General features: G+C 57.4%; 1 protein-coding gene across 1 annotated transcript; it reads left to right on the top strand.

Annotated features, from left to right (window-relative positions):
- The first annotated feature begins 12,296 nt into the window (after positions 1-12,296).
- Positions 12,297-16,083, top strand: Birc7 (baculoviral IAP repeat containing 7). Its single transcript, XM_027954122.2, has 6 exons — positions 12,297-12,627; positions 13,953-14,052; positions 14,456-14,537; positions 14,618-14,654; positions 15,620-15,691; positions 15,890-16,083. The coding sequence occupies exons 1-6, from the start codon at positions 12,297-12,299 to the stop codon at positions 16,081-16,083; spliced, it is 816 nt and encodes a 271-aa protein (XP_027809923.2).
- Positions 16,084-21,558: the final 5,475 nt, after the last annotated feature.

The following is a 21,558-nucleotide window of genomic DNA, read 5'->3' on the forward strand; positions in this document are numbered from 1 at the left end:
TTTCTCTGGCAGGTGGTGCATCTTCAGATGATCCAGATGAGTCCTGTTCTTATCCTGCTGAAGGACTGATGTGGTTCAGGCTGAGGTTCATGCCAGTCGGGTCCTGGGAGTGCTCACAAAGCAAACCAAGGCAATGCACTGAGCAGAATGAAGAGCACCAGAGAAGGATCAAAGAGAGCCTCCGAGCCTGGGTATCCGAGGAGGAGGAGGTGGAGATCAGCCCCCAACTGGTCTGCCCCTGGGGAAGACCGCTGCTCCCAGTTTTGCCATTGCTTGGTCTCCCTGGGCCCCTGCCTGGCCTCGACCTGGAAAACACAGGCCTAGCACAAAGCTAGCAGGGTCACCGGATGCCCTGAGGAGGAATCTGGGTGCTGATGTGTTCAGGCAGTGGGCAGTTCCTGCCAATATGGAGTCCATGCTTCACTGGATCTGAAAATATGCAGTGCTCGTCCAGAGTGCAGCAGACACAGGGATCTGCACTGGCACAGATGTGGGGACACAGCAGTCTTTGAGGACCAGAAGCCCTGCCTCCCACCCCTGTGTAGTGAAGCTGGGACCCTTGGAGAGGGGCCACAAACATGCTTCCAGGGAGCCTGGTTACTCAGCCTTCTAGAAACCTCTGCCCTCTTCCTCCCCCCAAATCACATGCCTCAGACAGAATCATGCAGTGGTCCCAGGGGTTGGGGGCCAAGTAGCCAATTACAGGTCCTCTAACATTGTGGGGGCTCCTTTTCTTCACCCACCAATACCCAAGCAGCCTCAGGAAGCCATGCTGGTCCCGAGGGAACACCATTCAGAGTTTAGATGACTTCTTTGATAGGCAAGCCCTGGGGGTGCACGACATTGGGGCTGAATTAGTTTATGAGGACAAATGTAACAAAGTGCCAGAGACTGGGTGGCTTAAGAGAATAGAGATTTGGTTTCTCCCAGTTCTGGAGGCTAGAGTCTGAGATCAGTATAATTGAACTAAGATCAAGGTATGGACAGGGTGTTCTTCCTTCAGGGACTCTAGGGAGAACCTTTGCTGCCTTTCCAGCCTCTGCTGGTGTTCAGCACCCTGCCTGCGGTGGCTTCCAACCCTGCCTGTCCCAGTATGAATGAATGACCTTCCTCTCTCTGTGTGCCTCCCACGAGGACACATATTGGATCTGAGCTCACTGCCATCCAGGATAGCCTCATCTTAATGTGTTTAGATCTGCAGAGAGCCTGTTTCTGAATAAAGCCACATTCACAGGTTCCAGGTAGACATGAGTGGGTGAGGCACTCTGCAGCCCACTCCAGGGATCACAGGTGAGCAATGCTGACAGGAAGATTCTGGAGTGGAGATCCTGGGGCTGAGTGAGCTTCACCCGTGCATGTGGACAGGAGGATCAGCCCCTTCAACCTGGAGCCCCAGTCCCCACCATCCAGAGAAGGGGCCAGTGGGATAGACACTCCCTGACCCACCCCAGGCTGTGCCCACCAGCCCTACAAGCTGGAGGGCTTCTGCTGATTCAAGCGAGGGAGAGTGTCAGCACTGCTGGAGCAAGGGCATTTGGGGTCTCGACTAGCAGGAAACAGGGATCCCCAAAGCAACTTGAGCACAGGGATGGTGTATACAGGTTCAGGGTGCACAGCTGTAGAGTCTTCTAAGACCCCTTGACCAGCTTCAGGGGGAGGCCTTTACCTTGGCCAGACCTGTGGTCGCTGGACAATATCTTTAACCACAGAGGGCCACAGCCACTATAAGACCAAAAGGGGAAACTCCAGGCTCATCCTCCCAGGACAAGCAGGCTGGAGCCATGGGATCCCCAAATGACACAAGCTCAGTGCTTTAGAACCGACCCCATAGTCTGTGCTGGGACCCACAGGCCTTCCCACTCCCAGGACACTCGAGTCCTGCCCTCCAGTCTGACCCCTGCTTGTGCTTCCGTCTCAGGCCAGGTGGGTGTGGTACAAGGCTCTCCAGGCCTCAGAGCCTCTGGCTGTCTGAACGTGGTCAGTTGGGCTTGTCACCAACTCACAAGTGAGACCCTCAGTCACCTGGAACTGAATGCTCCTGTCGGTGGGCAGGACCCTTAGTCTCTGAGACATCAAAGAACGGCTGGCACTTGCTCTACACTCAGCGTCCTTGGAGCCTCGCTGAGGCTGGTGCTCCTGGCTAGAGACAGGGCGGTCACCCAGCACCAAGGAGACCCACCAAGCGTTGGACCAACTGCTTCTCCCTTGCAGGATACAGGCAGCCCCTCATATCATGGATGGAAACAGGGCTTCTCCCATGGCCAGTGGTCTTGAGACTGGCACAGCAGAGCCCACCCCCTCCTTCAGGCAGGCTTCTAAGTGGGGGCACCACAGAGGTGCCCCCCTTGCTGCACCCAGGTTATTTCAAGTTCACACAGATACATGGTTTAAAACACCTTCATACTTGGAGTAAAATGTCCAGACCCCCCCCCCAATCCCACCACACTATGACTGGATCTACCTGGGCCAGGTGCCCTGGGAGGACTGGCTGGTGGGGCACAAATAAGTGAACAGAGCTAGGCCCCAGAGAGGGGCCTGGGGGGCAGTGTGGGGAGGCAACTTCAGCTGGAGGGGTGTGGGCACTGTTGAGCACCTGCCTGGCCCATACAGACCAGCCTCTCCCCAGGAGTGCTCTGGGCCTAGAGCAGGCTGTCCCTGGAGGGAAAGGCAACCTGGGCCCCTCCCTTCCTGTGTGGCCCTCCAGGCTCCCCTCAGTCCTGGTGTGTGGGGTGGATTACTGGCCTGGGCCTGACCTGCGCCTGCAGGCACCAGCCCAGGACAGTGGCTGGGTATTTGGGGACTAAGGTGCTTTCTCCCTGGTGCTACTAAGCAGTGAGCCAAGGGGCTCTTGGTGCCCACACTTGCCTGGGGAGACAGGTGAATGACATTGTCATTTTAACATCAAGTTCCAACTGAGCCTGTAGTCCGTCACCTCTGTGCTGTGGCCACATGAGCCACACAGGTCATTTTTGCTGAAACTTTGAGTCTCTTTCACCTGTGACAGACTGCAGGCACATACATGCCCAGCAGTCCCGGCCCCTTGTCCTGGAGCCATGCTGTGTCCTTAGCCTGGCACTCTCAGCTCCTCAGTCCCCTCCTCTTGGGAGCTGCCTGAGTCCCCCTGTCACCTCCTACCAGCTTGGGGAACGGGGGACCCACTTGGTCATGTGGGCCTGATCCTCCTGTTAGTCTCCCAAGCCCCTGGGTGCCACCTCTTTGCTGTCATCTCCATTGTGCCCAGCAGAGGGTGCTGTGAACCAGCAGTTAGCAATGGCTCTCTCACCTCCAGACTCTGCCAACAACTGGGAGTGGAGGGGGGATAGACCCTGGAAGGGAGTGCCAGGAGGGGCTCATCCCACTAGTGTGTGAGTAGCAGTCACCTTCTGGGCAGTTCACTGAGCTTCACTGTCCAGCATAGTAGCCACTAGCCACATGCAGTTGCTGGGCACTTGAAATTGAGGAACTCTGTTCTCCATTTCATTTAATTTTTTTCAATATTTTTAGTTGTAGATGGATACAATACCTTTATTTTATTTATTTATTTATTTTTTTATGAGTGGTGCTGAGGATTGACCCAGGGCCTCACACATGCTACGCTAGTGCTGTACCACTGAGCCACAACCCCAGCCCCGATTTCATTTTATTTAAAAGAAATCTAAGTGGCCACACGGGGCTAATAGCTGATGTCTTGGATGACCCAGCCCAGCCCCCAGGCCCTGTCCTTTGAGGCTGGTGGAGGAAACAGGCATCCCAGCCCCAGACCAGAAGAACCTAAACTCCCTGGGGGTGGAGCTGGGTGTTCAAAGCCCTCTTTGTGCTGAGCGCTGAGGCCATGCCAGTAATCCTAGCGACTGAGGCTGAGGCAGGAGGATCGAAAATTCAAGGTCAGCCTCAAGCAGCCCTAGCAAAGCCCCAAGAAACTTAACAAGACCCCGTCTCAAAGTAAAAACTAAAAAGGGCTGGGGGTGTGGCTGAGTGGTTAAGCACCCCTGGAATCAATCCCCATACAAAAACACAAGGCCTCCACTCAGTGGAGACTTGAGAGCCTGATACTCAGTGAGACTTGAGCGCCCCTGTCATCTGCTCACCCTCAAACTCTGCTTCCCTGGCGATGGGATGAACACTGTCATACTCCCACTCTGAAGCCTTTTACTTCCTTCCCCAGAACCCCTGCTGGGTTTCAAGAGCTCCCTGATACAGCCATTCCTGAAAGGGAACCTAACAATCACCTGAACTCCTAGCCTGGAGTTTGGGACCACAAGATCACAGCAGGGCTGGTCAGTACACTGCAAGCTGTGGGAACACAAGCTCCTCCTCTGGCCCTCCTGCCCTTTCAAGGCCAGGAGATACATCTGATTCAACAGACCCATGTCAGGGAGTGGCCACTACAGATACCTCAGAGATGTACACCAGACAGCTGCACTTGAAGAACAGAGGCTCACCACAAGCACATCCCTCAGTTGGGTCCATGTCTGGCCCAGCCAAGTCCAGTCTAGCCAGTGGGGAGAAGGGCACGGTGGGCCAGCCCTGTCCTGGCCTTTCCCAGCTCTGCCCACTGTGCCCCAGCCCCGACCAGGAGCCAGCACCAGGGCAGCCTCAGCCAAGAAACGCCCAGATGCTCCCCATTGGCAGGACACCTTGGGGCTCCCAGGTCCTGGAAGACTCTGACAGGGGTGCCCAGGGGAGTGGCCCCTCAGGAGCACCAGCCCACTCCCTCCACGCTGCCTGGGGTGACCTGCTCATCGAGCAGTCAGCCCCCAGGCTACTGGGGTGGGGTCTGTGCTGGTGAGCTCAGGGTGGGAAGGGTTGGAGAAAGGCGCCACCCTGCTCTGCAGGGCAGACCCAGGAGCACTCTTCCTACCTCCTCCTGCCTCCTCCTCCTGGGCTCCACACCCCCTCTGGTCCAGCAGCCTCTGGCCTGAGCACTGTAGTGAACCCACACCCCAGGGTGGGAGCCCCTGGCCCCCTGCCCCGCTACCAGGTGGAGAACAGATGGCCAGGCAGGATGGGTGGGAGCTGGTGCCACGTGCCCCAGGGCTCTGGCCCCTCCCCAGCCCTTCTGCCCACGCCTGCTCCTGGCAGCCTCCTGCACTGGCCTGGAGCCCCAAGCACCCTGGTGCACCTGCTCCGAGGCCACAGGAGGGGACATTCCCAGGGGAATGACAGGGCTCCCTGGAGTGTCAGCCTCAAGAGGAGGGGTGGGGCCTGCGGAGGGCCCTCCATTGCCCCTTGTCACAAAACACCAGGGCAGCAGGCTTCCTGGTCAGGCGACAGGGGAGGGGCTGTGACTGGCCCCTCCCTGCGCCTCCCCTCCCCCTCCTTCCCAATGTCTGGGCCCTGAGGCTCATGGGGGGCAGTCCAGGGAGGGCTGTGAGCTGCTCTGGGCTTCTGCTTGCAGTGGAGACAAAGGTCAGGCTGTGGGGCCCAGGTGGGGGCAGTCTTTCCTCCACAGGGAGACCCACGCAGGACATGGGCACGGGCAGGGGGAGCCAGAAGGGAGCCTTGTCCCCATGGTGCCACATGGGGTGTGCCTGCTGAGCTGATAGTGATGGAGAGCCCTGGGACCTGGCCCCCATGGAGCTTGACCAGGTATGGGGACGAGCAGGCAGACAGTGGCCTCTGCCTCCCTGACTGACCTGCCCATCTCGGCTCTCAGCAAACTCACCATCCGGCTCTGGGCCTCAGTCCCCTCAACTCTGAGATGGTGATGAGCTGTGCTCATTCCAGAGGACTACCATGGCTTCTGTAAGGGAATGCGGCCCCTGCAGGCCTCCCAGAGCACAGTGACCGTGAGCTGAAGGAAGCATCCTTCTCCCCAGCCCCAGAGCGCTGGGCCTCCCCAGGCCCTGGCTCAGCCCCGTCTCTTACCCCGGATGAACGCCAGCCCTGTCTAAGAAACCCAATACTCTCCCTCTGGAAAAAGTCTAGACTTGTTTTATACTAAAATATTAAAAGACTCACCAAGCATTCCCAGAGCCAGCAGGAGGCGGCTCTGAGAGTGAAAGGTCAGGCACTGGCCTTGGGGAGGTGTCTTTTCTCTGGAGTCCCCCAGCCCAGCCCAGCCCAGCACACCTGGAAGCACTGCAGACTGGGGAAGGCAGCGTGCCAGCCTCATGGAGCTCGGGAGAGCTGACCGCCAAGACGCACAGGACAGTCCTCAGCTGAGCCCAAAGGGACACACGGTGGGAAGTGAGAGACGAGCAAACAGGAGAAAGGCTCAGGTCATCTGAAGAAGGGAGGGAGAAGTGGCAGCTCTTGAGTCAGGAGGCCGCGGTATTTGCTACAAACTGAGAGTTGCAAAGACAGAGGGCCCCAGTCCCCAGGTCTGCCTCCTTGCAAAGCTGCAAAGCACCACAGTGTCCAGAAACTGCCAGCAGCGGGTTTCTTTGTGTCTTCAGTATTCCTGAGCCTTCTGGAACAAGCATGTGACGGGTATTGCTGTGTCCTGCCTTTTAAAATGTAATTGTATAGGCAACACTCGGACAGTTCCAGTTTCAGGAACTGCACACAAGGCCACACTCAGCAGAGGCTGTGGTGTCCCCTTGGACTCCCTGCCTCCTCTGTGCAGGATGCTCTGGGCTTGAAGAAGTCCTTCCATGTCTGGAGGCCACTGATGACCACTGGGGCTCAGCTCAGGGCCCAGCCACACTGCTGGGCCCATTAAGTCCCTTCCACTTTGCATTAGCCCCAAGGAGACAGACAGGGCCAACTTCCTGAAGGTGGGGTACAGCTGGACAGAGAGTGTCCTTGTGGGAAAACCCCCAGCTGAAGACTTTGCTGATGAGACCAAAGGTCAGCAGTTCTGAATGACCCAGGGAGCCAGGCACTTCACTGAGAGGACATTTAGGACAGAGGGGTGAAGGCCCAGCTATCCGAGCCCACTCCAGACCAGTGGGTTGGGAAGTTCTGCCTGGTGTGTGGCCTGTGTCCTCCCCTGCCCTCAGGACCATCCCTGGAATGTGCAGCCAGGCCCTCTTATGACTCTGGAGCTACCTGGACAGTGTGCTATCCATGCCCTTCCCCTGGGTCCAACTGCCCCAGCCAGGCCTGCCAACCAGCACCTGGGCATGGGAGATGTCTGTCTCCCATGGGAGCTACCTGGTCTCCAGGCACACTTTGTCTTGACTCCCTGCAGGGACAGATGTCCAGGGCATCTAAGAGCAGAGGGTCTCAGGGTCTCACAGGGACCCTAACAGCTTCAAGGCTGAGTGGCTAGTTCAAGCAGATGGTGATCGGGGCCCCAAGAGGGCATATCCTTGTCCAGTGCATGGCTCCACGAGGCAGGTGCGCAGGGAAGGGCCAGGTGAGGGAGGTGGAGTATCCAGACTCACCAAGGTGTTGTAGGTGGACACATGCCTTCATTTACTTATTTTTATGTGGTACTGAGTATTGAATCCAGTGCTTCACACATGCTAGGCAAGCGTCTACCACGAGGCTACTGCCCCAGCCCACAGGCCTGTCTTTGCAACCTGGCTGTGTGCACCAGGCTCACCTCGTGCTCTGGGCTGAGCCACTGGAGTGTCTTTCCTGCCGGACGGGAAGGGTCAGTTTCCTGCCCTGCTGGCCTCCTCTTTTACACTTTGCAAACTGTTGTAAAAAGCCTATAGAACCATGAAACCAGGAAGAGGGTGCTCAGGGGGTGAGGGAAGGCTTGCCTGGGGCTTGGTGCAGGCTGGGTAGACTGCAGGCCCTGCACCCTCCAGGCCTCTTCCCTGCCACTTCCAGGAGTTCTAAGCATTGCTGACCCGCCCACCTAGGCACCCAGGCTGCCTAACAGACTGTGAAGAGTGCACTGAGCCCACCTTGTCTTTACGATGTATACGACGGCGGTCCTCAGGCTGCGCCTGCCCTAATGACTCCGTGGTGTGTAGAACAGCAGTCCTCAGACTGCGCCTGCCCTAGTGACTCCATGATGAGTGGAACAGCAGTCCTCAGGCTGTGCCTGCCCTGGTGACTCCATGGTGTGTAGGACAGCAGTCCTCAGGCTGCGCCTGCCCTGGTGACTCCATGGTGTGTAGAACAGCAGTCCTCAGGCTGCGCCTGCCCTGGTGACTCCGTGGTGTGTAGAACAGCAGTTCTCAGGCTGCGCCTGCCCTGGTGACTCCATGGTGTGTAGGACAGCAGTCCTCAGGCTGTGCCTGCCCTAGTGACTCCATGGTGAGTAGGACAGCAGTCCTCAGGCTGCGCCTGCCCTGGTGACTCCATGGTGTGTAGAACAGCAGTCCTCAGGCTGCGCCTGCCCTAGTGACTCCATGATGAGTGGAACAGCAGTCCTCAGGCTGTGCCTGCCCTGGTGACTCCATGGTGTGTAGGACAGCAGTCCTCAGGCTGTGCCTGCCCTGGTGACTCCGTGGTGTGTAGAACAGCAGTTCTCAGGCTGCGCCTGCCCTGGTGACTCCATGGTGTGTAGGACAGCAGTCCTCAGGCTGTGCCTGCCCTAGTGACTCCATGGTGTGTAGGACAGCAGTCCTCAGGCCGTGCCTGCCCTAGTGACTCCATGGTGTGTAGGACAGCAGTCCTCAGGCTGTGCCTGCCCTGGTGACTCCATGGTGTGTGGAACAGCAGTCCTCAGGCTGTGCCTGCCCTGGTGACTCCATGGTGAGTAGGACAGCAGTCCTCAGGCTGTGCCTGCCCTAGTGACTCCATGGTGTGTAGGACAGCAGTCCTCAGGCTGTGCCTGCCCTGGTGACTCCATGGTGAGTAGGACAGCAGTCCTCAGGCTGCACCTGCCCTAATGACTCCATGGTGTGTAGGACAGCAGTCCTCAGGTTGTGCCTGCCCTAGTGACTCCATGGTGTGTAGGACAGCAGTCCTCAGGCTGCGCCTGCCCTAGTGACTCCATGGTGTGTAGGACAGCAGTCCTCAGGCTGTGCCTGCCCTGGTGACTCCATGGTGTGTAGGACAGCAGTCCTCAGGCTGTGCCTGCCCTGGTGACTCCATGGTGAGTAGGACAGCAGTCCTCAGGCTGTGCCTGCCCTAGTGACTCCATGGTGTACAGAACAGCAGTCCTCAGGCTGTGCCTGCCCTAGTGACTCCATGATGAGTGGAACAGCAGTCCTCAGGCTGTGCCTGCCCTGGTGACTCCATGGTGTGTAGGACAGCAGTCCTCAGGCTGCGCCTGCCCTAGTGACTCCATGGTGTGTAGGACAGCAGTCCTCAGGCTGCGCCTGCCCTGGTGACTCCATGGTGTGTAGGACAGCAGTCCTCAGGCTGCGCCTGCCCTGGTGACTCCATGGTGTGTAGGACAGCAGTCCTCAGGCTGCGCCTGCCCTAGTGACTCCATGATGAGTGGAACAGCAGTCCTCAGGCTGTGCCTGCCCTGGTGACTCCATGGTGTGTAGGACAGCAGTCCTCAGGCTGCGCCTGCCCTGGTGACTCCATGGTGTGTAGGACAGCAGTCCTCAGGCTGCGCCTGCCCTAGTGACTCCATGATGAGTGGAACAGCAGTCCTCAGGCTGTGCCTGCCCTGGTGACTCCATGGTGTGTAGGACAGCAGTTCTCAGGCTGCGCCTGCCCTGGTGACTCCATGGTGTGTAGGACAGCAGTCCTCAGGCTGCGCCTGCCCTAGTGACTCCATGGTGTGTAGGACAGCAGTCCTCAGGCTGCGCCTGCCCTAGTGACTCTATGGTGTGTAGGACAGCAGTCCTCAGGCTGTGCCTGCCCTAGTAACTCCATGGTGTGTGGAACAGCAGTCCTCAGGCTGCGCCTGCCCTAGTGACTCCATGGTGTGTAGGACAGCAGTCCTCAGGCTGCGCCTGCCCTAGTGACTCCATGGTGTGTAGAACAGCACTCCTCAGGCTGTGCCTGCCCTGAGTGACTCCAGTGTATTCAACAGTGATCGTAGGCTGGGTCTAACCCTTTGTTTCTAATTTGTAAAACACTAATTTGCCATAAGATACCCCATTTTGATTTGAGCACCGAGGTGGAATATATCCACACCTTGATTGTATATGTATACTACCATCATCTGCCTGTCGCAACCACAAGGCACAAAAGATGAATTACTTGCATAGTAGGAATGACCACCTGTGAACTTGCCAGATTAATCAAAGTCAACAGATGCATGGACACATCAAACTGATGTTTGAAAACCCAGGCCCACCAGCCTATAACACAGGAGACCGCCAATTGATATAGACCCCCAGGAATACCCTCATTCAGGGCCCTTAAAGGAGGAGCATTGCCGTGACTGAACACAGCGCTACCCTAATTCTGTCTCCTGGTCACTCATCCCTAGTCTTGCCCAGGAACATTGCCACAGCAGCAACCCTCTGAATTTCTGTCCTCAGGCTTAAGCAGAATGTGGTTTCTCCTGCCTGTGACAGCCATGCAGGGCCGACTCTAAGCTGGCCTCTCAGGCTGACACTCTGGAACGGTGACTGATGTCTGAACCTTGGCCTAGCAGAAGTTCCCGTGCTTTGCCACTTCTGTGCCCTGAACAAGTTCTTGTGCTGGTAATTTATCTGCCTTTGCTCTTAGTTCAGCCTCCTGACCCCTGTGGCTGCCTTAAAACCCTTTCTTTGTCTTTCTACAATTGAGTGTGTGTGTGACTGTTACATGTTACAGGCATTAGAAAGTAAGTCAGGTGCAGTGGCCATGCCTGCAATTGTGTGCCTCAGGAGGCTGAGGCAGGAGGATCCCAAGTTCAAGGCCAGCCTCAGAAACTTAGTGAGGCCCTAAGCAACTTACGAAAATCCTGAATAAAAAATAAAATAAAAAGGGCTGGGGATGTGTCTCAGTGGTTAGGTACCCTTTGGTTCAATATCTGATACCAAAAAAGAAAAAAGAAAAAAAAAAGGAAGAAATCATGAGTGTTACAGATGTTGGAAGGTGAGATTAGAATACAAGAACTTGTGTTTGTCCAGATTGACAACCAGGTGACCTGTGAGTGTCATGCCGGATTTGGGGGACCCCAAAAGACCACCAGGAGCTGAATCCAAAGCAAGCACACAAGAGTGTTTATTGCCAGCTCCAGCCTGGACTCACAACCGTTCCCGACGCAGCGGTTCAGAGGAGTGAGTCCCGGTCCTTTGCTCAGTGAGATTTTATAGGTTTGGGGGGATACTGTAAGCATCACACAGCAAATCATTCCATACCGAGGGGAAAATCAAACAACAGCTCTTAGCATTGATTAGTACATTCATTGGCGGGAACAAGTTGGGTAGGAGTGATTGGTCAGTACAGGAGGTGGATTCATTTGAAGTGATTGGTTTAATCTGTGAGGGGTGCACGTGCTACACTACATGGTTTCCTAACGTGTTATCAATCACTGAGACTACTGGGGGGTCACCTGGCATCCCAGGTATTTTCCCTGTCTCATGCTGATTGGGGGTTGCTAGGGGGTTGCTATGGGTCCTCACAGTCAGGCATTAGGCCTCACACGTTCTTTGGTGTTTCCAGGAACTAGCTTAAACGAGTCAGGGACACCCTGCGCCACAGATCTCTCCTGTTATTTACAGACAAACAACTCAGCAGGGTGGCTAGTGCCTAGGAACCCTCTGTGGGTTTTTCCAAGGACAAGGGTTACCCTCCTCCCTTTGGACAGGCCTTGAGGTAGAGGCTGGTTTAATTTTTTTTTTTTTTTTAATGGAGTCACATCAGTTTTCTCATGAGTATTCAGGGCACTGCCCCCATCAAAGTGGTGTAGCCTGTGGATTTATTGTTACTCAGTAAGCTCTGATGTTGTGCAAAGACACAGAGGTTTGGGGTCTACGTTAGCAGCAGAGCTCAAACCCACTCCCTCCCTGTTGGGTCTGGGGACAGAGCACAGGGCCCTGACTGCAGCCAGGATGGAAACCCTGTTCCACAGCAAAGTTCCCGTGTCCTCACCTGGGCCCAGGATCTGCTTCCAAAGGCTGTACTTGGCACCCATGCCCCGGACCTGACAGCAGTACCCACTGCCCGATGTCCCCCGTCCCCAGCCCCCAATCTTGGGGGACAGTGCCAGCCTTCTAGAGGAAGCCAGGGAAGGGGTTCCCTGTGCTGTCCCCTCCCCCTTGTTACAAGAGAGGCCACTACCCCCGTGAGTGGAGTGGGATCTGTGGCACTCTGCCGTCCTGTCATATCCCCTGCCAAGGCCCCGTGACATACCCAGCTGCAAAGAGCATGTGACCAGGCTGCCGCCCTGGCCCCTCTAGAAAGCAGCAGCTCCGGGGAACTGGTGGCAGGACTGTATTTGTCCCCTCTGCCATCAGTGTGGGGTAGGGAGGGCCCAGGGTTAGGAGGCAAGGCGGTTACTGGATACATTTTAGGAGTGGCTGCGTGCTGCAGACCTGGGCAAATCTGGAGTTCTCTCCATGGGGCCCAAGGGCAGGGCCAAGTGCCTTTGCTGTGGCCCAGAGCCAGGACCCTGGGCAGCTGGCTGCGGCCCCAGGTGGGAGCGTCACAGACTCCGCTGTCTCTGTGGTAGTGTCCCGGGCCAGGACCACGTGGATGGGCAGATCCTGGGCCAGTTGCGCACCCTGACAGAGGAGGAAGAGGCAGGGGAGGTTGGGGCCAGCTTGCCCACAGGGCCTGCCTTCCCTGGGATGGGCTCTGAGGAACTGCGGCTGGCCTCTTTCTATGACTGGCCACCTACTGCTGGGGTTCAGCCTGAGGCACTGGCTGCTGCTGGCTTCTTCCACACAGGTGAGTCCTGGGGGTCTTCCTGCTGCGGGTCTCTGCCAGCCCCAGGGCTCTGCCCACCCCCACAGGGAGTGCTGGCCCACCAAGGGGGTGACTGCACCCCTTCCATGGCTCCCTCCTCACACCTGCCCCTCCCAGGAGTCAGTAAGAACCTGAGGTACTGGGGGAGGGCTTGCTCTGCCCTGCAGCATCAAAGACTGTGAGGCTGCCTGGCTGGGGCCACACCTGGCCAGGTAGGCCTGCAGGCACTCTGCTCCTCAGAGGTCCCCACTGCTCCAGAGCTCCAGCACCTTGGCAATAAGAGTGGCCCGTACCCTTTATTCCAGGGCAATAGAGGCTTGGAGGACAAAATCGGGAAGTGGCCCACACAGGTAGTGCTCATCCTGGCTGCCTCTCAGCTTGTGGGAGATTTCCGCAGGCCGGCACCAGGGCCCAACTCCACAAAAGTTTCCCAAAGTGCCAGTTTTCCTCCAGGCATGGGCCACCTCTGTGGCTCCAGCTGCACCTCGCCTGAAACTGCAGCTGAGTGCTCAGCTCAGGTTCAGCCTCAGGTCTGCCCCTCCCCAGATGAGGACAGCCAGCAGGCTCCACGGGGACTTGGTTAGTGGGGGCCCAGCCAGGGTCATTGTCACAGGTGGGGTTGCAGGACCTGGGTCCTTCCTTACCTGGGTGCTGTCCAGTAAGAGGCCAAACTGACTTAAGGGAGTTGCACCCTGGGCGGGGAGGATCAGTGTTGGTACAATCACCTGAGAAGGGGCCTCCTGAGGTCAGCAGGTAGAGGTGGGGGAGGCCCTGGGGCGACATTTGTTGGATATACCTGCAGAAACCCCATGTGGTCTCTGCAGCGGATGCCACAGGGCTCATCTGCTCATAGTGAGGGGAGTGGCCAGCAGGGGTAGGCGAGATACACATGGGCCCCTAAAACCAAGACTGGCACCAGACTGGCATTTAAGGGGCTGACCCCCTTCCTCCCGCCACTGGGAATCTTTCCTGGCTGCTGGGGTTCCCTGACTCTCCCAGGCCACAGCTACTGTGGGCCGTCCCCCAGCCAGTCCCTCTGGAACAATGTGGATGCCAGCTCAACTCTTTCCTGAATGCTCTGGCCTCCTGACAGTCGCCCCAGGCATTGTCCTCTAGAGGTACCCATGAAATAACAGTAGAGCCCTGGGGCACCCTGCCCCTTCTTGTTAACTTCCTGGCAGGAAAGACCACTGGGGGCCCCAAGCCCCACCTAAGTTTCACAGCCCCGAGGGGACCCCCAGGGTTACCAGGTGGGAGGGATCCTGGCCAAGTGCCAGGGCTGGGGCCAGCATTTCTCCAACACCCAGGCCAGCAGGACAAAGTAAGGTGCTTCTACTGCTACGGGGGTCTGCAGAGCTGGGAGTGCGGCGACGACCCCTGGACGGAGCACGCCAAGTGGTTCCCCAGGTAACACCCTCTGGGGAGTCCAGGTCTGATGGCAGGGTCAGGGTGGGAAGGACCTCAACGAACTCTGTCCAGCCAAGACAAGGACTGGCCCCAGCTCCTCATCTCCTCCAGTCCCAGGGCATGGGCACCCCGCAAGGGTGGCCGACATCCGATTTTTCACAGTAGAGCCTCTCTGGAAGGGCTACTGGAGCAGAAATTCTCCCACTTGTGCTCCTCCGAGCCTGTCTCCCAGGCTGACGTCCCAGCAAGTGCCCGACTGGCAAGAATGCCGACTGCCTGCTATGGAGCACAGTGGGATTGTCAGGAACAGAAAGCACAACCCTGGCCCCAAGAGGCTCCTCGGGTTAGGCTTGACAGTGGCGCTCCAACAGTCTGTCCCTGACCTGGCTCAAACTTACTTCAGGTGCCAATTCCTGCTCCGGTCAAAAGGAAGGGGCTTTGTCCGCAGTGTCCAGGAGGCCTACTGCTCGCTGCTCGGCTCCTGGGTAAATTCAGTCTCTCCCTGGGGCTGGGTGGGTGGGCATCCCCTGCCCCGCTCCCTCAGGGCACGGGTGTTCTCCTACAGGACCAGTGGGAGGAACCAGAAGACGCCGCCCCCTCAGGTGAGAGCTGACCTGTGGCCCAAGCTGCTCCCAGCACCCACAGCCTGTGGTGTGGCAAGGCTAAAGGTGTCCCTACCCTGCCGGACAGGTGTGTCCAGGGCTCTAGGTGAGGCCATGGCTTCCCCTTGCCACCATGGAGCAGAAGGCATTGGCCAAGCCCAGGTGCCCATGGGGCAGGGGTGTGAGGGTCTTCAGACCCTGTCCCTTCTACTGGCCAACTCTGGTCACAGGCAAGTAGCTTTGTCTGAGCCTCAGTGCTCTGAGCTGTGACATGAGGACAGCCTTAGCCTCTTTGGGTCCATGGGATGCTCTGGTGCACTGCATGGTGCACTGCATGGTGCACCAGAGTGCTCTGTCCATGGCGATCGTGGTGATGAGTTCACGGTCCTCCCCTCTGACAGGAGTGCCCTCTGGGAACTCCCCAGCCTAAGAGTGACCCTTCACTGCGCCTCATCCAAACCCAGATCCCACCTAGGCGTTGGCCAAGTGGAGTCGGAGACCACTGGCCTTTCTCCAGGACCCTGAGGCCCTAGCCCCACCTGCTCTCTGCCTTGCAGATGCCAGGGGTGGCCAGGAGTGGTCAGAGAGGAGCCAGTGCCCAGATGTGTCTACCAGCATATCCTCATCACAGCTAGTGGCCAACCTGCTCCAGGAAGAAAATGGGGACCAAGTGGCGAGGGCCAGAGGTACCTCCAGCCCTCTGGACACTATCTTCCCCTCCTGTCCCTGTCCTTGCTTATCCCTCTGGACACTGCCTGCCTCCACCTCACTAAGGGGCTGGACAGGCAAAGCGCCCAAATTCTTGGTGGCCCCTTCAGAAAGTCTCTGGCCTCAGGCTCATCACTCTTGAGAGCAGCAAGGTCACTCCAGAGTCAGGCTTTCTGCTCTCGTGATCAGAACTGGACCTCTTTGGCTACTGGACCCCTTGGGGGCTAGGCCTCAAGCCCATTCCGAACTGCCCACAGCTCCTGTCCATGAGGGCCCTGAGCTGCTCATGCCCAGAAGAGAGGCCCAGCCTGAAGGTGCCAGGGAGCCAGGTGCAACCCGGGTCCTCTGGGGTGGGGGCTGGGCGGGGGGTGGGGGGCAGAGGGTTCCTGTGGGGCTGGTCCATCCCAGGCCTCCTGGTCTCAGGCCCAGACAGCCAGACTGCAGTCAGCCATAGAGGGTGGGGCTCCTGTCACAGTGCCCCAGGGAGCCAGTCCTGAAGGTGCTGGGGGTGGGTTCTGAGCCTCCAGGAGCCGGCGACATGCAGGAGCAGCTGCAGCGGCTGCGGGAGGAGAGGAGGTGCAAGGTGTGCCTGGACAGAGCCGTGTCCGTGGTCTTTGTGCCCTGCGGCCACCTCGTCTGTGCAGAGTGCGCCCCCAGCCTGCAGCAGTGTCCCATCTGCAGGGCAGCCATCCGCAGCTGTGTGCGCACCTTCCTGTCCTGAGCAGGTGAGTCCAAGTGGCCAAGTTCCCTCCTGCCCTCCTGCAGCCAAGCAGCAGCAGCCCGGGGACAGCCTCATGCAGCTTTTCTTGCCCTCTCCCTCCCTTGACACCAACCTTATTTTGGTTCTTCAACTCTTGTTCTGAATCCTTCCTAACAAAACAGTAGGGCTGGGGCAGGTGATGGCACCCAGGGCTCACCAGACAGACGAAGGGGGGCAGCTTCGGGGAAGCAGGGAGGGCTGGACGGGCCTGCCAGAGCTCAAGGCCCTGACCGGCCGGGCCAAGTAGAAACACAGGGGGGATGTACACGAGCCTCACTTAAGTGGGGCATATGGGGGTTTCTGATCCTTGCTGCATGTGCTGAGGGACCCTCAGGCCCCAACTTTCTGGTGGAACAAAGTGGCAAGTCAGGGCACTGCTGGGTTCTGAGGCCCCTGGCTCCGGGGACAAGCCCGACAGGACTTGGATTCATCCAAGCCTCTGTCTCTTCCCTCCAGATGCTGTGGTGGGCCAGATGGGCTGCCCAGTGAGCACCCACCCACCTCACCTGTCGCAGGCCATGCAACAGGTCTGCTGAGGATGCTGTGACTACCACTGACCAGCCAGGATGGAGGAGCCTGCGTGGGCTCGGTGGCTTCACTGTCACTGTGAGGGTATTTCTGTGGATAAATAAAGCAAGGATTTCCCCTGCATGGTGTTCAGCCCAGAATTGCTCCTGGACCCTGGCCACTGCCTCCCCCCACACTCTGCCCCTCTCCAGGCCTCTGCCTCTTCTTGCCAGCAGGGCAGCACCTACCTAGGGTTCAGCCCACCCAATCCACTTCCCAGCTTGTCCCCACCTGAGGGCACTGACTCCCTCATCCCCCCTGTCTGGTCCTTTCCATGGACTTTCAGAGTGGTCTGGCCTCTAGCACCTCGCCACCCTGCTGCAGTTATCAGCCTGGTGTCTTAGGGAAAGCTGGGCCAGATGGCGTGTCCATCCACTTTACCTACAGTGTGTACCTAAGGCATTCTCCAGGACTTCTTGTCCAGACCTCTCTTTGTGGTGCTACCCACTTGTCACAAGGAAGAATGTCATCCTCTGCAGTGGCCCCAGGCTGAGGCCCCTCCATCAGCCTCAAGCCTGGGGCAGGGCTTTGCCTGGGTGAGAGTATGTGGCCAGGGCAGTAAGCAGGGTATACTGGGACCCTGGCAGCTCGAGGGGGTCAAGTGACTCACAGGGACTTCCTGGTGAGGCTTCCCTCCTTGTGAGTCCCTGGCCTGGCAGCAGGGGTGCAGGCAGTGGTACAGCTGCACCAGGGCAGGGCACTTGAGGAGGGGGCTCCCGGGAAAGTAGTGCAGGTGGCTGCCAAGGAGCCTGGGAGGTGGCTTCTTGCACTCTCTCCATTTTCTTTGGAGTCTTCTTATTGTATTTTTTAAAAGGGGAAATTATAAACTCTTGCAGTGAGGCCAGCCCCAGCCACACCCTGCTGCCTGGGCTGGTGTTCAAGGTGAACCTAAGCAGGTGCTGCTGACCACAGAGTGCCTGGGGAGGGGGCCAGGGCCGAGTCCATCCTGCGAAGTGGAGCCCCCACCAGTGGCCAAGCCATGAATGCAGACAGTGACAGGCACTTCCCTTGCCTCACTAGCGTGGTATGGACCAGTCTTGAAATCCCAGAGCTCTGTGGCCCTCAAGGAGCCCAGACTCCCTGAAGAAAGCCGCAGCAGAGGGGGCAGACAGCCGGAGGGAGGAGACCTCCTGAGGTCCAGGCAGGTCCACCAGAGTTCCAGAGACCAACCAGAGCCCGGGGGCAGAGCCACCAGGATGTCCTGGAAGCTCCTGTTTAGGACCACATCTTTAATCTCAGCAACCAGCAAAGAGAAAAGCAAGGCAGGGGCAGGCGAGGCTGAAGTTTCTTAAGCATTCAATTCATCAAACAAGGCAGAAAAATTCAGAGATGGAAAGCCAGGCTGGAGGCCACTGTGTGCCTTCTCCGCGGGAAGCAGCTATTCCTCTCTGCTCATTCCCTTTCTCTCCATGTCTTCTGATGGAGGCTCTAACATGATTCCCACACCACATGAAGCTAATGTTCGGAAGTGTCTTGGTCCATCTGTGCTGCTATGACAGAATGTCTGAGACTGGGTTATTTATAAAGAACAGAAAGCCATTTATGTTGTGGAGGCAGCAGAGCCGCCCCTCTCCATCTCCCTGGGGGCACTAGTCTCAGGATCCCTTCCAGGGTCTTGCCCTGCAGGGCCTCTACTCCCACACAGATCTCGCTCAGCCCTGTCCCTCTTCTGCAATCCAGCCCCAGGCATCAATGGCCTGTTGTCCTCTCACATGTCCTTGGGCGCCTCAATTTGGGTGTGTTCAAAGCTGAACTCTGCCCCCAGCTTGTCCTCAGTTCCCCCAGCCTCCTGGGAGTCCACAGGCAGAATCTAACCCTTTCCCTCCCCAGCTCTGGGCCACGCTCCGGCTGCCTCACCTGTTGCCTGCCCCCACCCTTCCCAGGTGGCAGTACCAGGGGATGGGTGTTGGAACCCTAGGCACCTGCAGAGCACAGCAGAGTTGGACAAAGCACTACCCACCAGTCACCAGCAGTTGCCCCATGCCAGCTACTGGCCTTGCTAGCCCTGGGGACACGGAGAGCCAACACCACCCTTGCCAGCCAGGGAAGGCCTGCCTGATCCCCAGGAACAGAGGCAGCCGCTCAGTGCATGTCTATGAGTGCTTGCTTCCCCATGTCTTGCCCTGCAGCTCCCCACAACTCAGACTTCTTTTGGGATCCTTCTGGTCTGAGGAATGTCACTCCAACCAGGCTCCAGTCCTGGAACTTAGAGCCTAGATGTCACCTTCCATTCCGTTGTTTAGAAGTGAACACGTGGCCCTAGCTGGTCCACTCAGTGTGACACTGGGGCCCAGCGTGGATGCTTGTACTCGGCCACTTTCTGCTGAATGTGAATGATAGCGCTTGCAGCCTCAGGAGCTGCTGGAAGCATTTTAGGACCTTACGGTGAAGATGAGACTACAGACCACAGAAACAGAGAGAAGCTTTGTTCTCAGAAATATTGTTGAGGTACTGGATCAAGTCTCACCTGAAATCCAACTTTCCTCTCAACTTTTCATCACCTAAGTCATAAATTCCCTTGGTTGTTTAAGCAGTTTGGGGTTGGGTTTCTGTCCTAACAACTGGACTCAAGAAAAATTCCCATCTCAGATAGGCATGGAGGGGCTAAGGCATGGAGGGGCTAAGGCAGGGGAGTTCGCGAGTCCTTGCTGACATGGCTGGGACCTGAGCCACCAGGCCTGCCATCTGAGGAGCTGGCCTAGCCTCAACACATTCTTAGCCACTGTGACCAAATGTAATTCAGCACAGCTGCAGGCTCCCTGGGGGCTTGGATGCAAGGGTAGCGCAGGATTGTCTAGGGACAGCTGTGCTTGAATAGTGAAGCATGGCCTCCGGTCAGCGGGGCTGCACCCTCCACGTCTTCCATTTCCTTCTGTCCTGGGCCCTGGTCCTCCCTGCACAACATGCAGGCAGTGGCAGGGCTCATATGGGCTGCAGTCAGCCAGGCCCCTCTCCGCTCAGGTCAGGGGCTGGAATGCGGCAGCCTCTGGAGGCGCTTCTCTCCACAGGCAGGTGAAACTGTTCAGGGAAGACCTGGTGGTGGAAGATGATGAACAAAGAAAAAAGCAGGCAGAGAAAAACAGGCTTCTACGGGGATGGGGTATAAAATGACCAACGCACCTCGAGGGAGTGAAAATCCACCCACGGTGGTGACTCATCCTGGCAGCATGCAGCAGAAGAGGCTGTAAGACACAGGCTTTCCCACACCAGGACATTTGGTACAATGCTGTGGGAACAATTTGTTGGAATCTACCGCAATTCCATAATTCACCCAGAATTTCCACACCTAGAGGTTTGTATCATAGAAGCACTCACACAATTCCAGCACGCTGAAAGGAAGAAGGAAGGAAGGAAGGCTGGAGGGAGGCCGGCCTGCATGAATGCAGGTCCAAACGGGGGCCAAGAGCTTGGCTGATACAGGCAGTGGCACTTCTGGAGAGCAGGTACATTCCTGCAGCAGGAAGATGCTCTAACCAGGAAGGAGTGTGGCTGGGGACCTTCAGAAGCTTCCAGACTGCAGCTTTCCTGGAGGTTCACTACAGTGGCAAGGCTAACCTGGGCCCCTGAAGTGGGAGCAGCCTGGCACCTTACCCATGCAATTCTGCCACCAGCCACAGGACTGTAGTAGCTCTCCAGCGCCTTGTTACGGCCTTGGCAGTTGTGCAATGTGGACACTGCAGGATAACCCTGGGTAGGCGCCTGCCCTCAGCACACCCATACTGCAAGCGCACCCCACTGGCAGTCCACCCACTAATATACCTAACACAGCCAGGCCCTGTGCCCTGATTGGAGGTGCTCAGTGGTACAATCTACCCAATTTGCTAGTTTTAGAATTGGGCAAGCAAAGGGGAAAGGCTACAGTTGGATCCAATTAAGGCTGAACATTATTTTCTGAACGTGAACCACCAGACTTTCTATTTCTCCGGACTGTACACAGCACTACTTGCAGATTAGACCTCAATAACGATGTTCACTCTTGGTCACTTTGACGGCTACAAAGAGCAATGAAGGATATGTAGAATATACAGAAGGGCATGGAGTAAAGATGAAACCCCCAATCCCTTGGAATCGACCTCCAGAGACCACCACAGTGACTGCTTGCAGGAGCTATGTTCACATAGGGGTCTGATGTTCTTACTGCCTGCAGCTGCAGGGAGCCTCTATCTCCAGGCAGCCTCCCTGCTGGGTTGTCCAGCCTCCAGCTGTGCCCGTGCCCACTTGCCGGCTCCCCAGGCCGCCCAACTGATAGGGAAAATGGAAAATGCACAAAATAATGTGGCCTGAGAAAAGGGGAGTAAAAAGGAAAGCCATGTACTGACAGCTTTCAGAAAGCAAATGTTTTCCTGGCGCTAACTGCAGGCAGGAAGGAGGGGTCTCATCACACCAGGCGACAGCCTCTGAGGGGCACTGACCGCCCTCGGAGCGAATCCTCTCTAGATGCGGAGCACAGACTCCTGACCTCAGAGCTCAATCTCCTAAGCACTCCAACTGACTCCTCCACTGATTGACAGAAGGAAGCCCAAATTCCTGGGTGCCCAAGAAAACTGACATGCCCCCTCCACCACCGCCCAGGATGACCCATACAAGCCCAGGCCCTTCCTTCGTTCAGAGGCTCATTTTCCACCAGGAAAGTGGGTCCGTTCCCGTAGGTGGAACCCTGTCCTGAACAATGGCCGAAACGATCCGTGGCGTCGGCGTCCGGCCTAGCCTCCTGGTTCTAACACCAGCTAGGGCACCCACCCAAGCACCGAGACCGCGCCGCGCGGGGCCGAAAGCCACGCCCACGCGCACCAGAAGAAAGGCCGTCCCCATGGCGACTGCGCGGCCGCGCTTCCGGGCTCCGGCTCGGAGACGGAAGTCCCGCCCCAT

Source organism: Marmota flaviventris, chromosome 2 (assembly GCF_047511675.1).
Source record: "Marmota flaviventris isolate mMarFla1 chromosome 2, mMarFla1.hap1, whole genome shotgun sequence".
Classification (NCBI taxonomy): domain Eukaryota; kingdom Metazoa; phylum Chordata; class Mammalia; order Rodentia; family Sciuridae; genus Marmota; species Marmota flaviventris.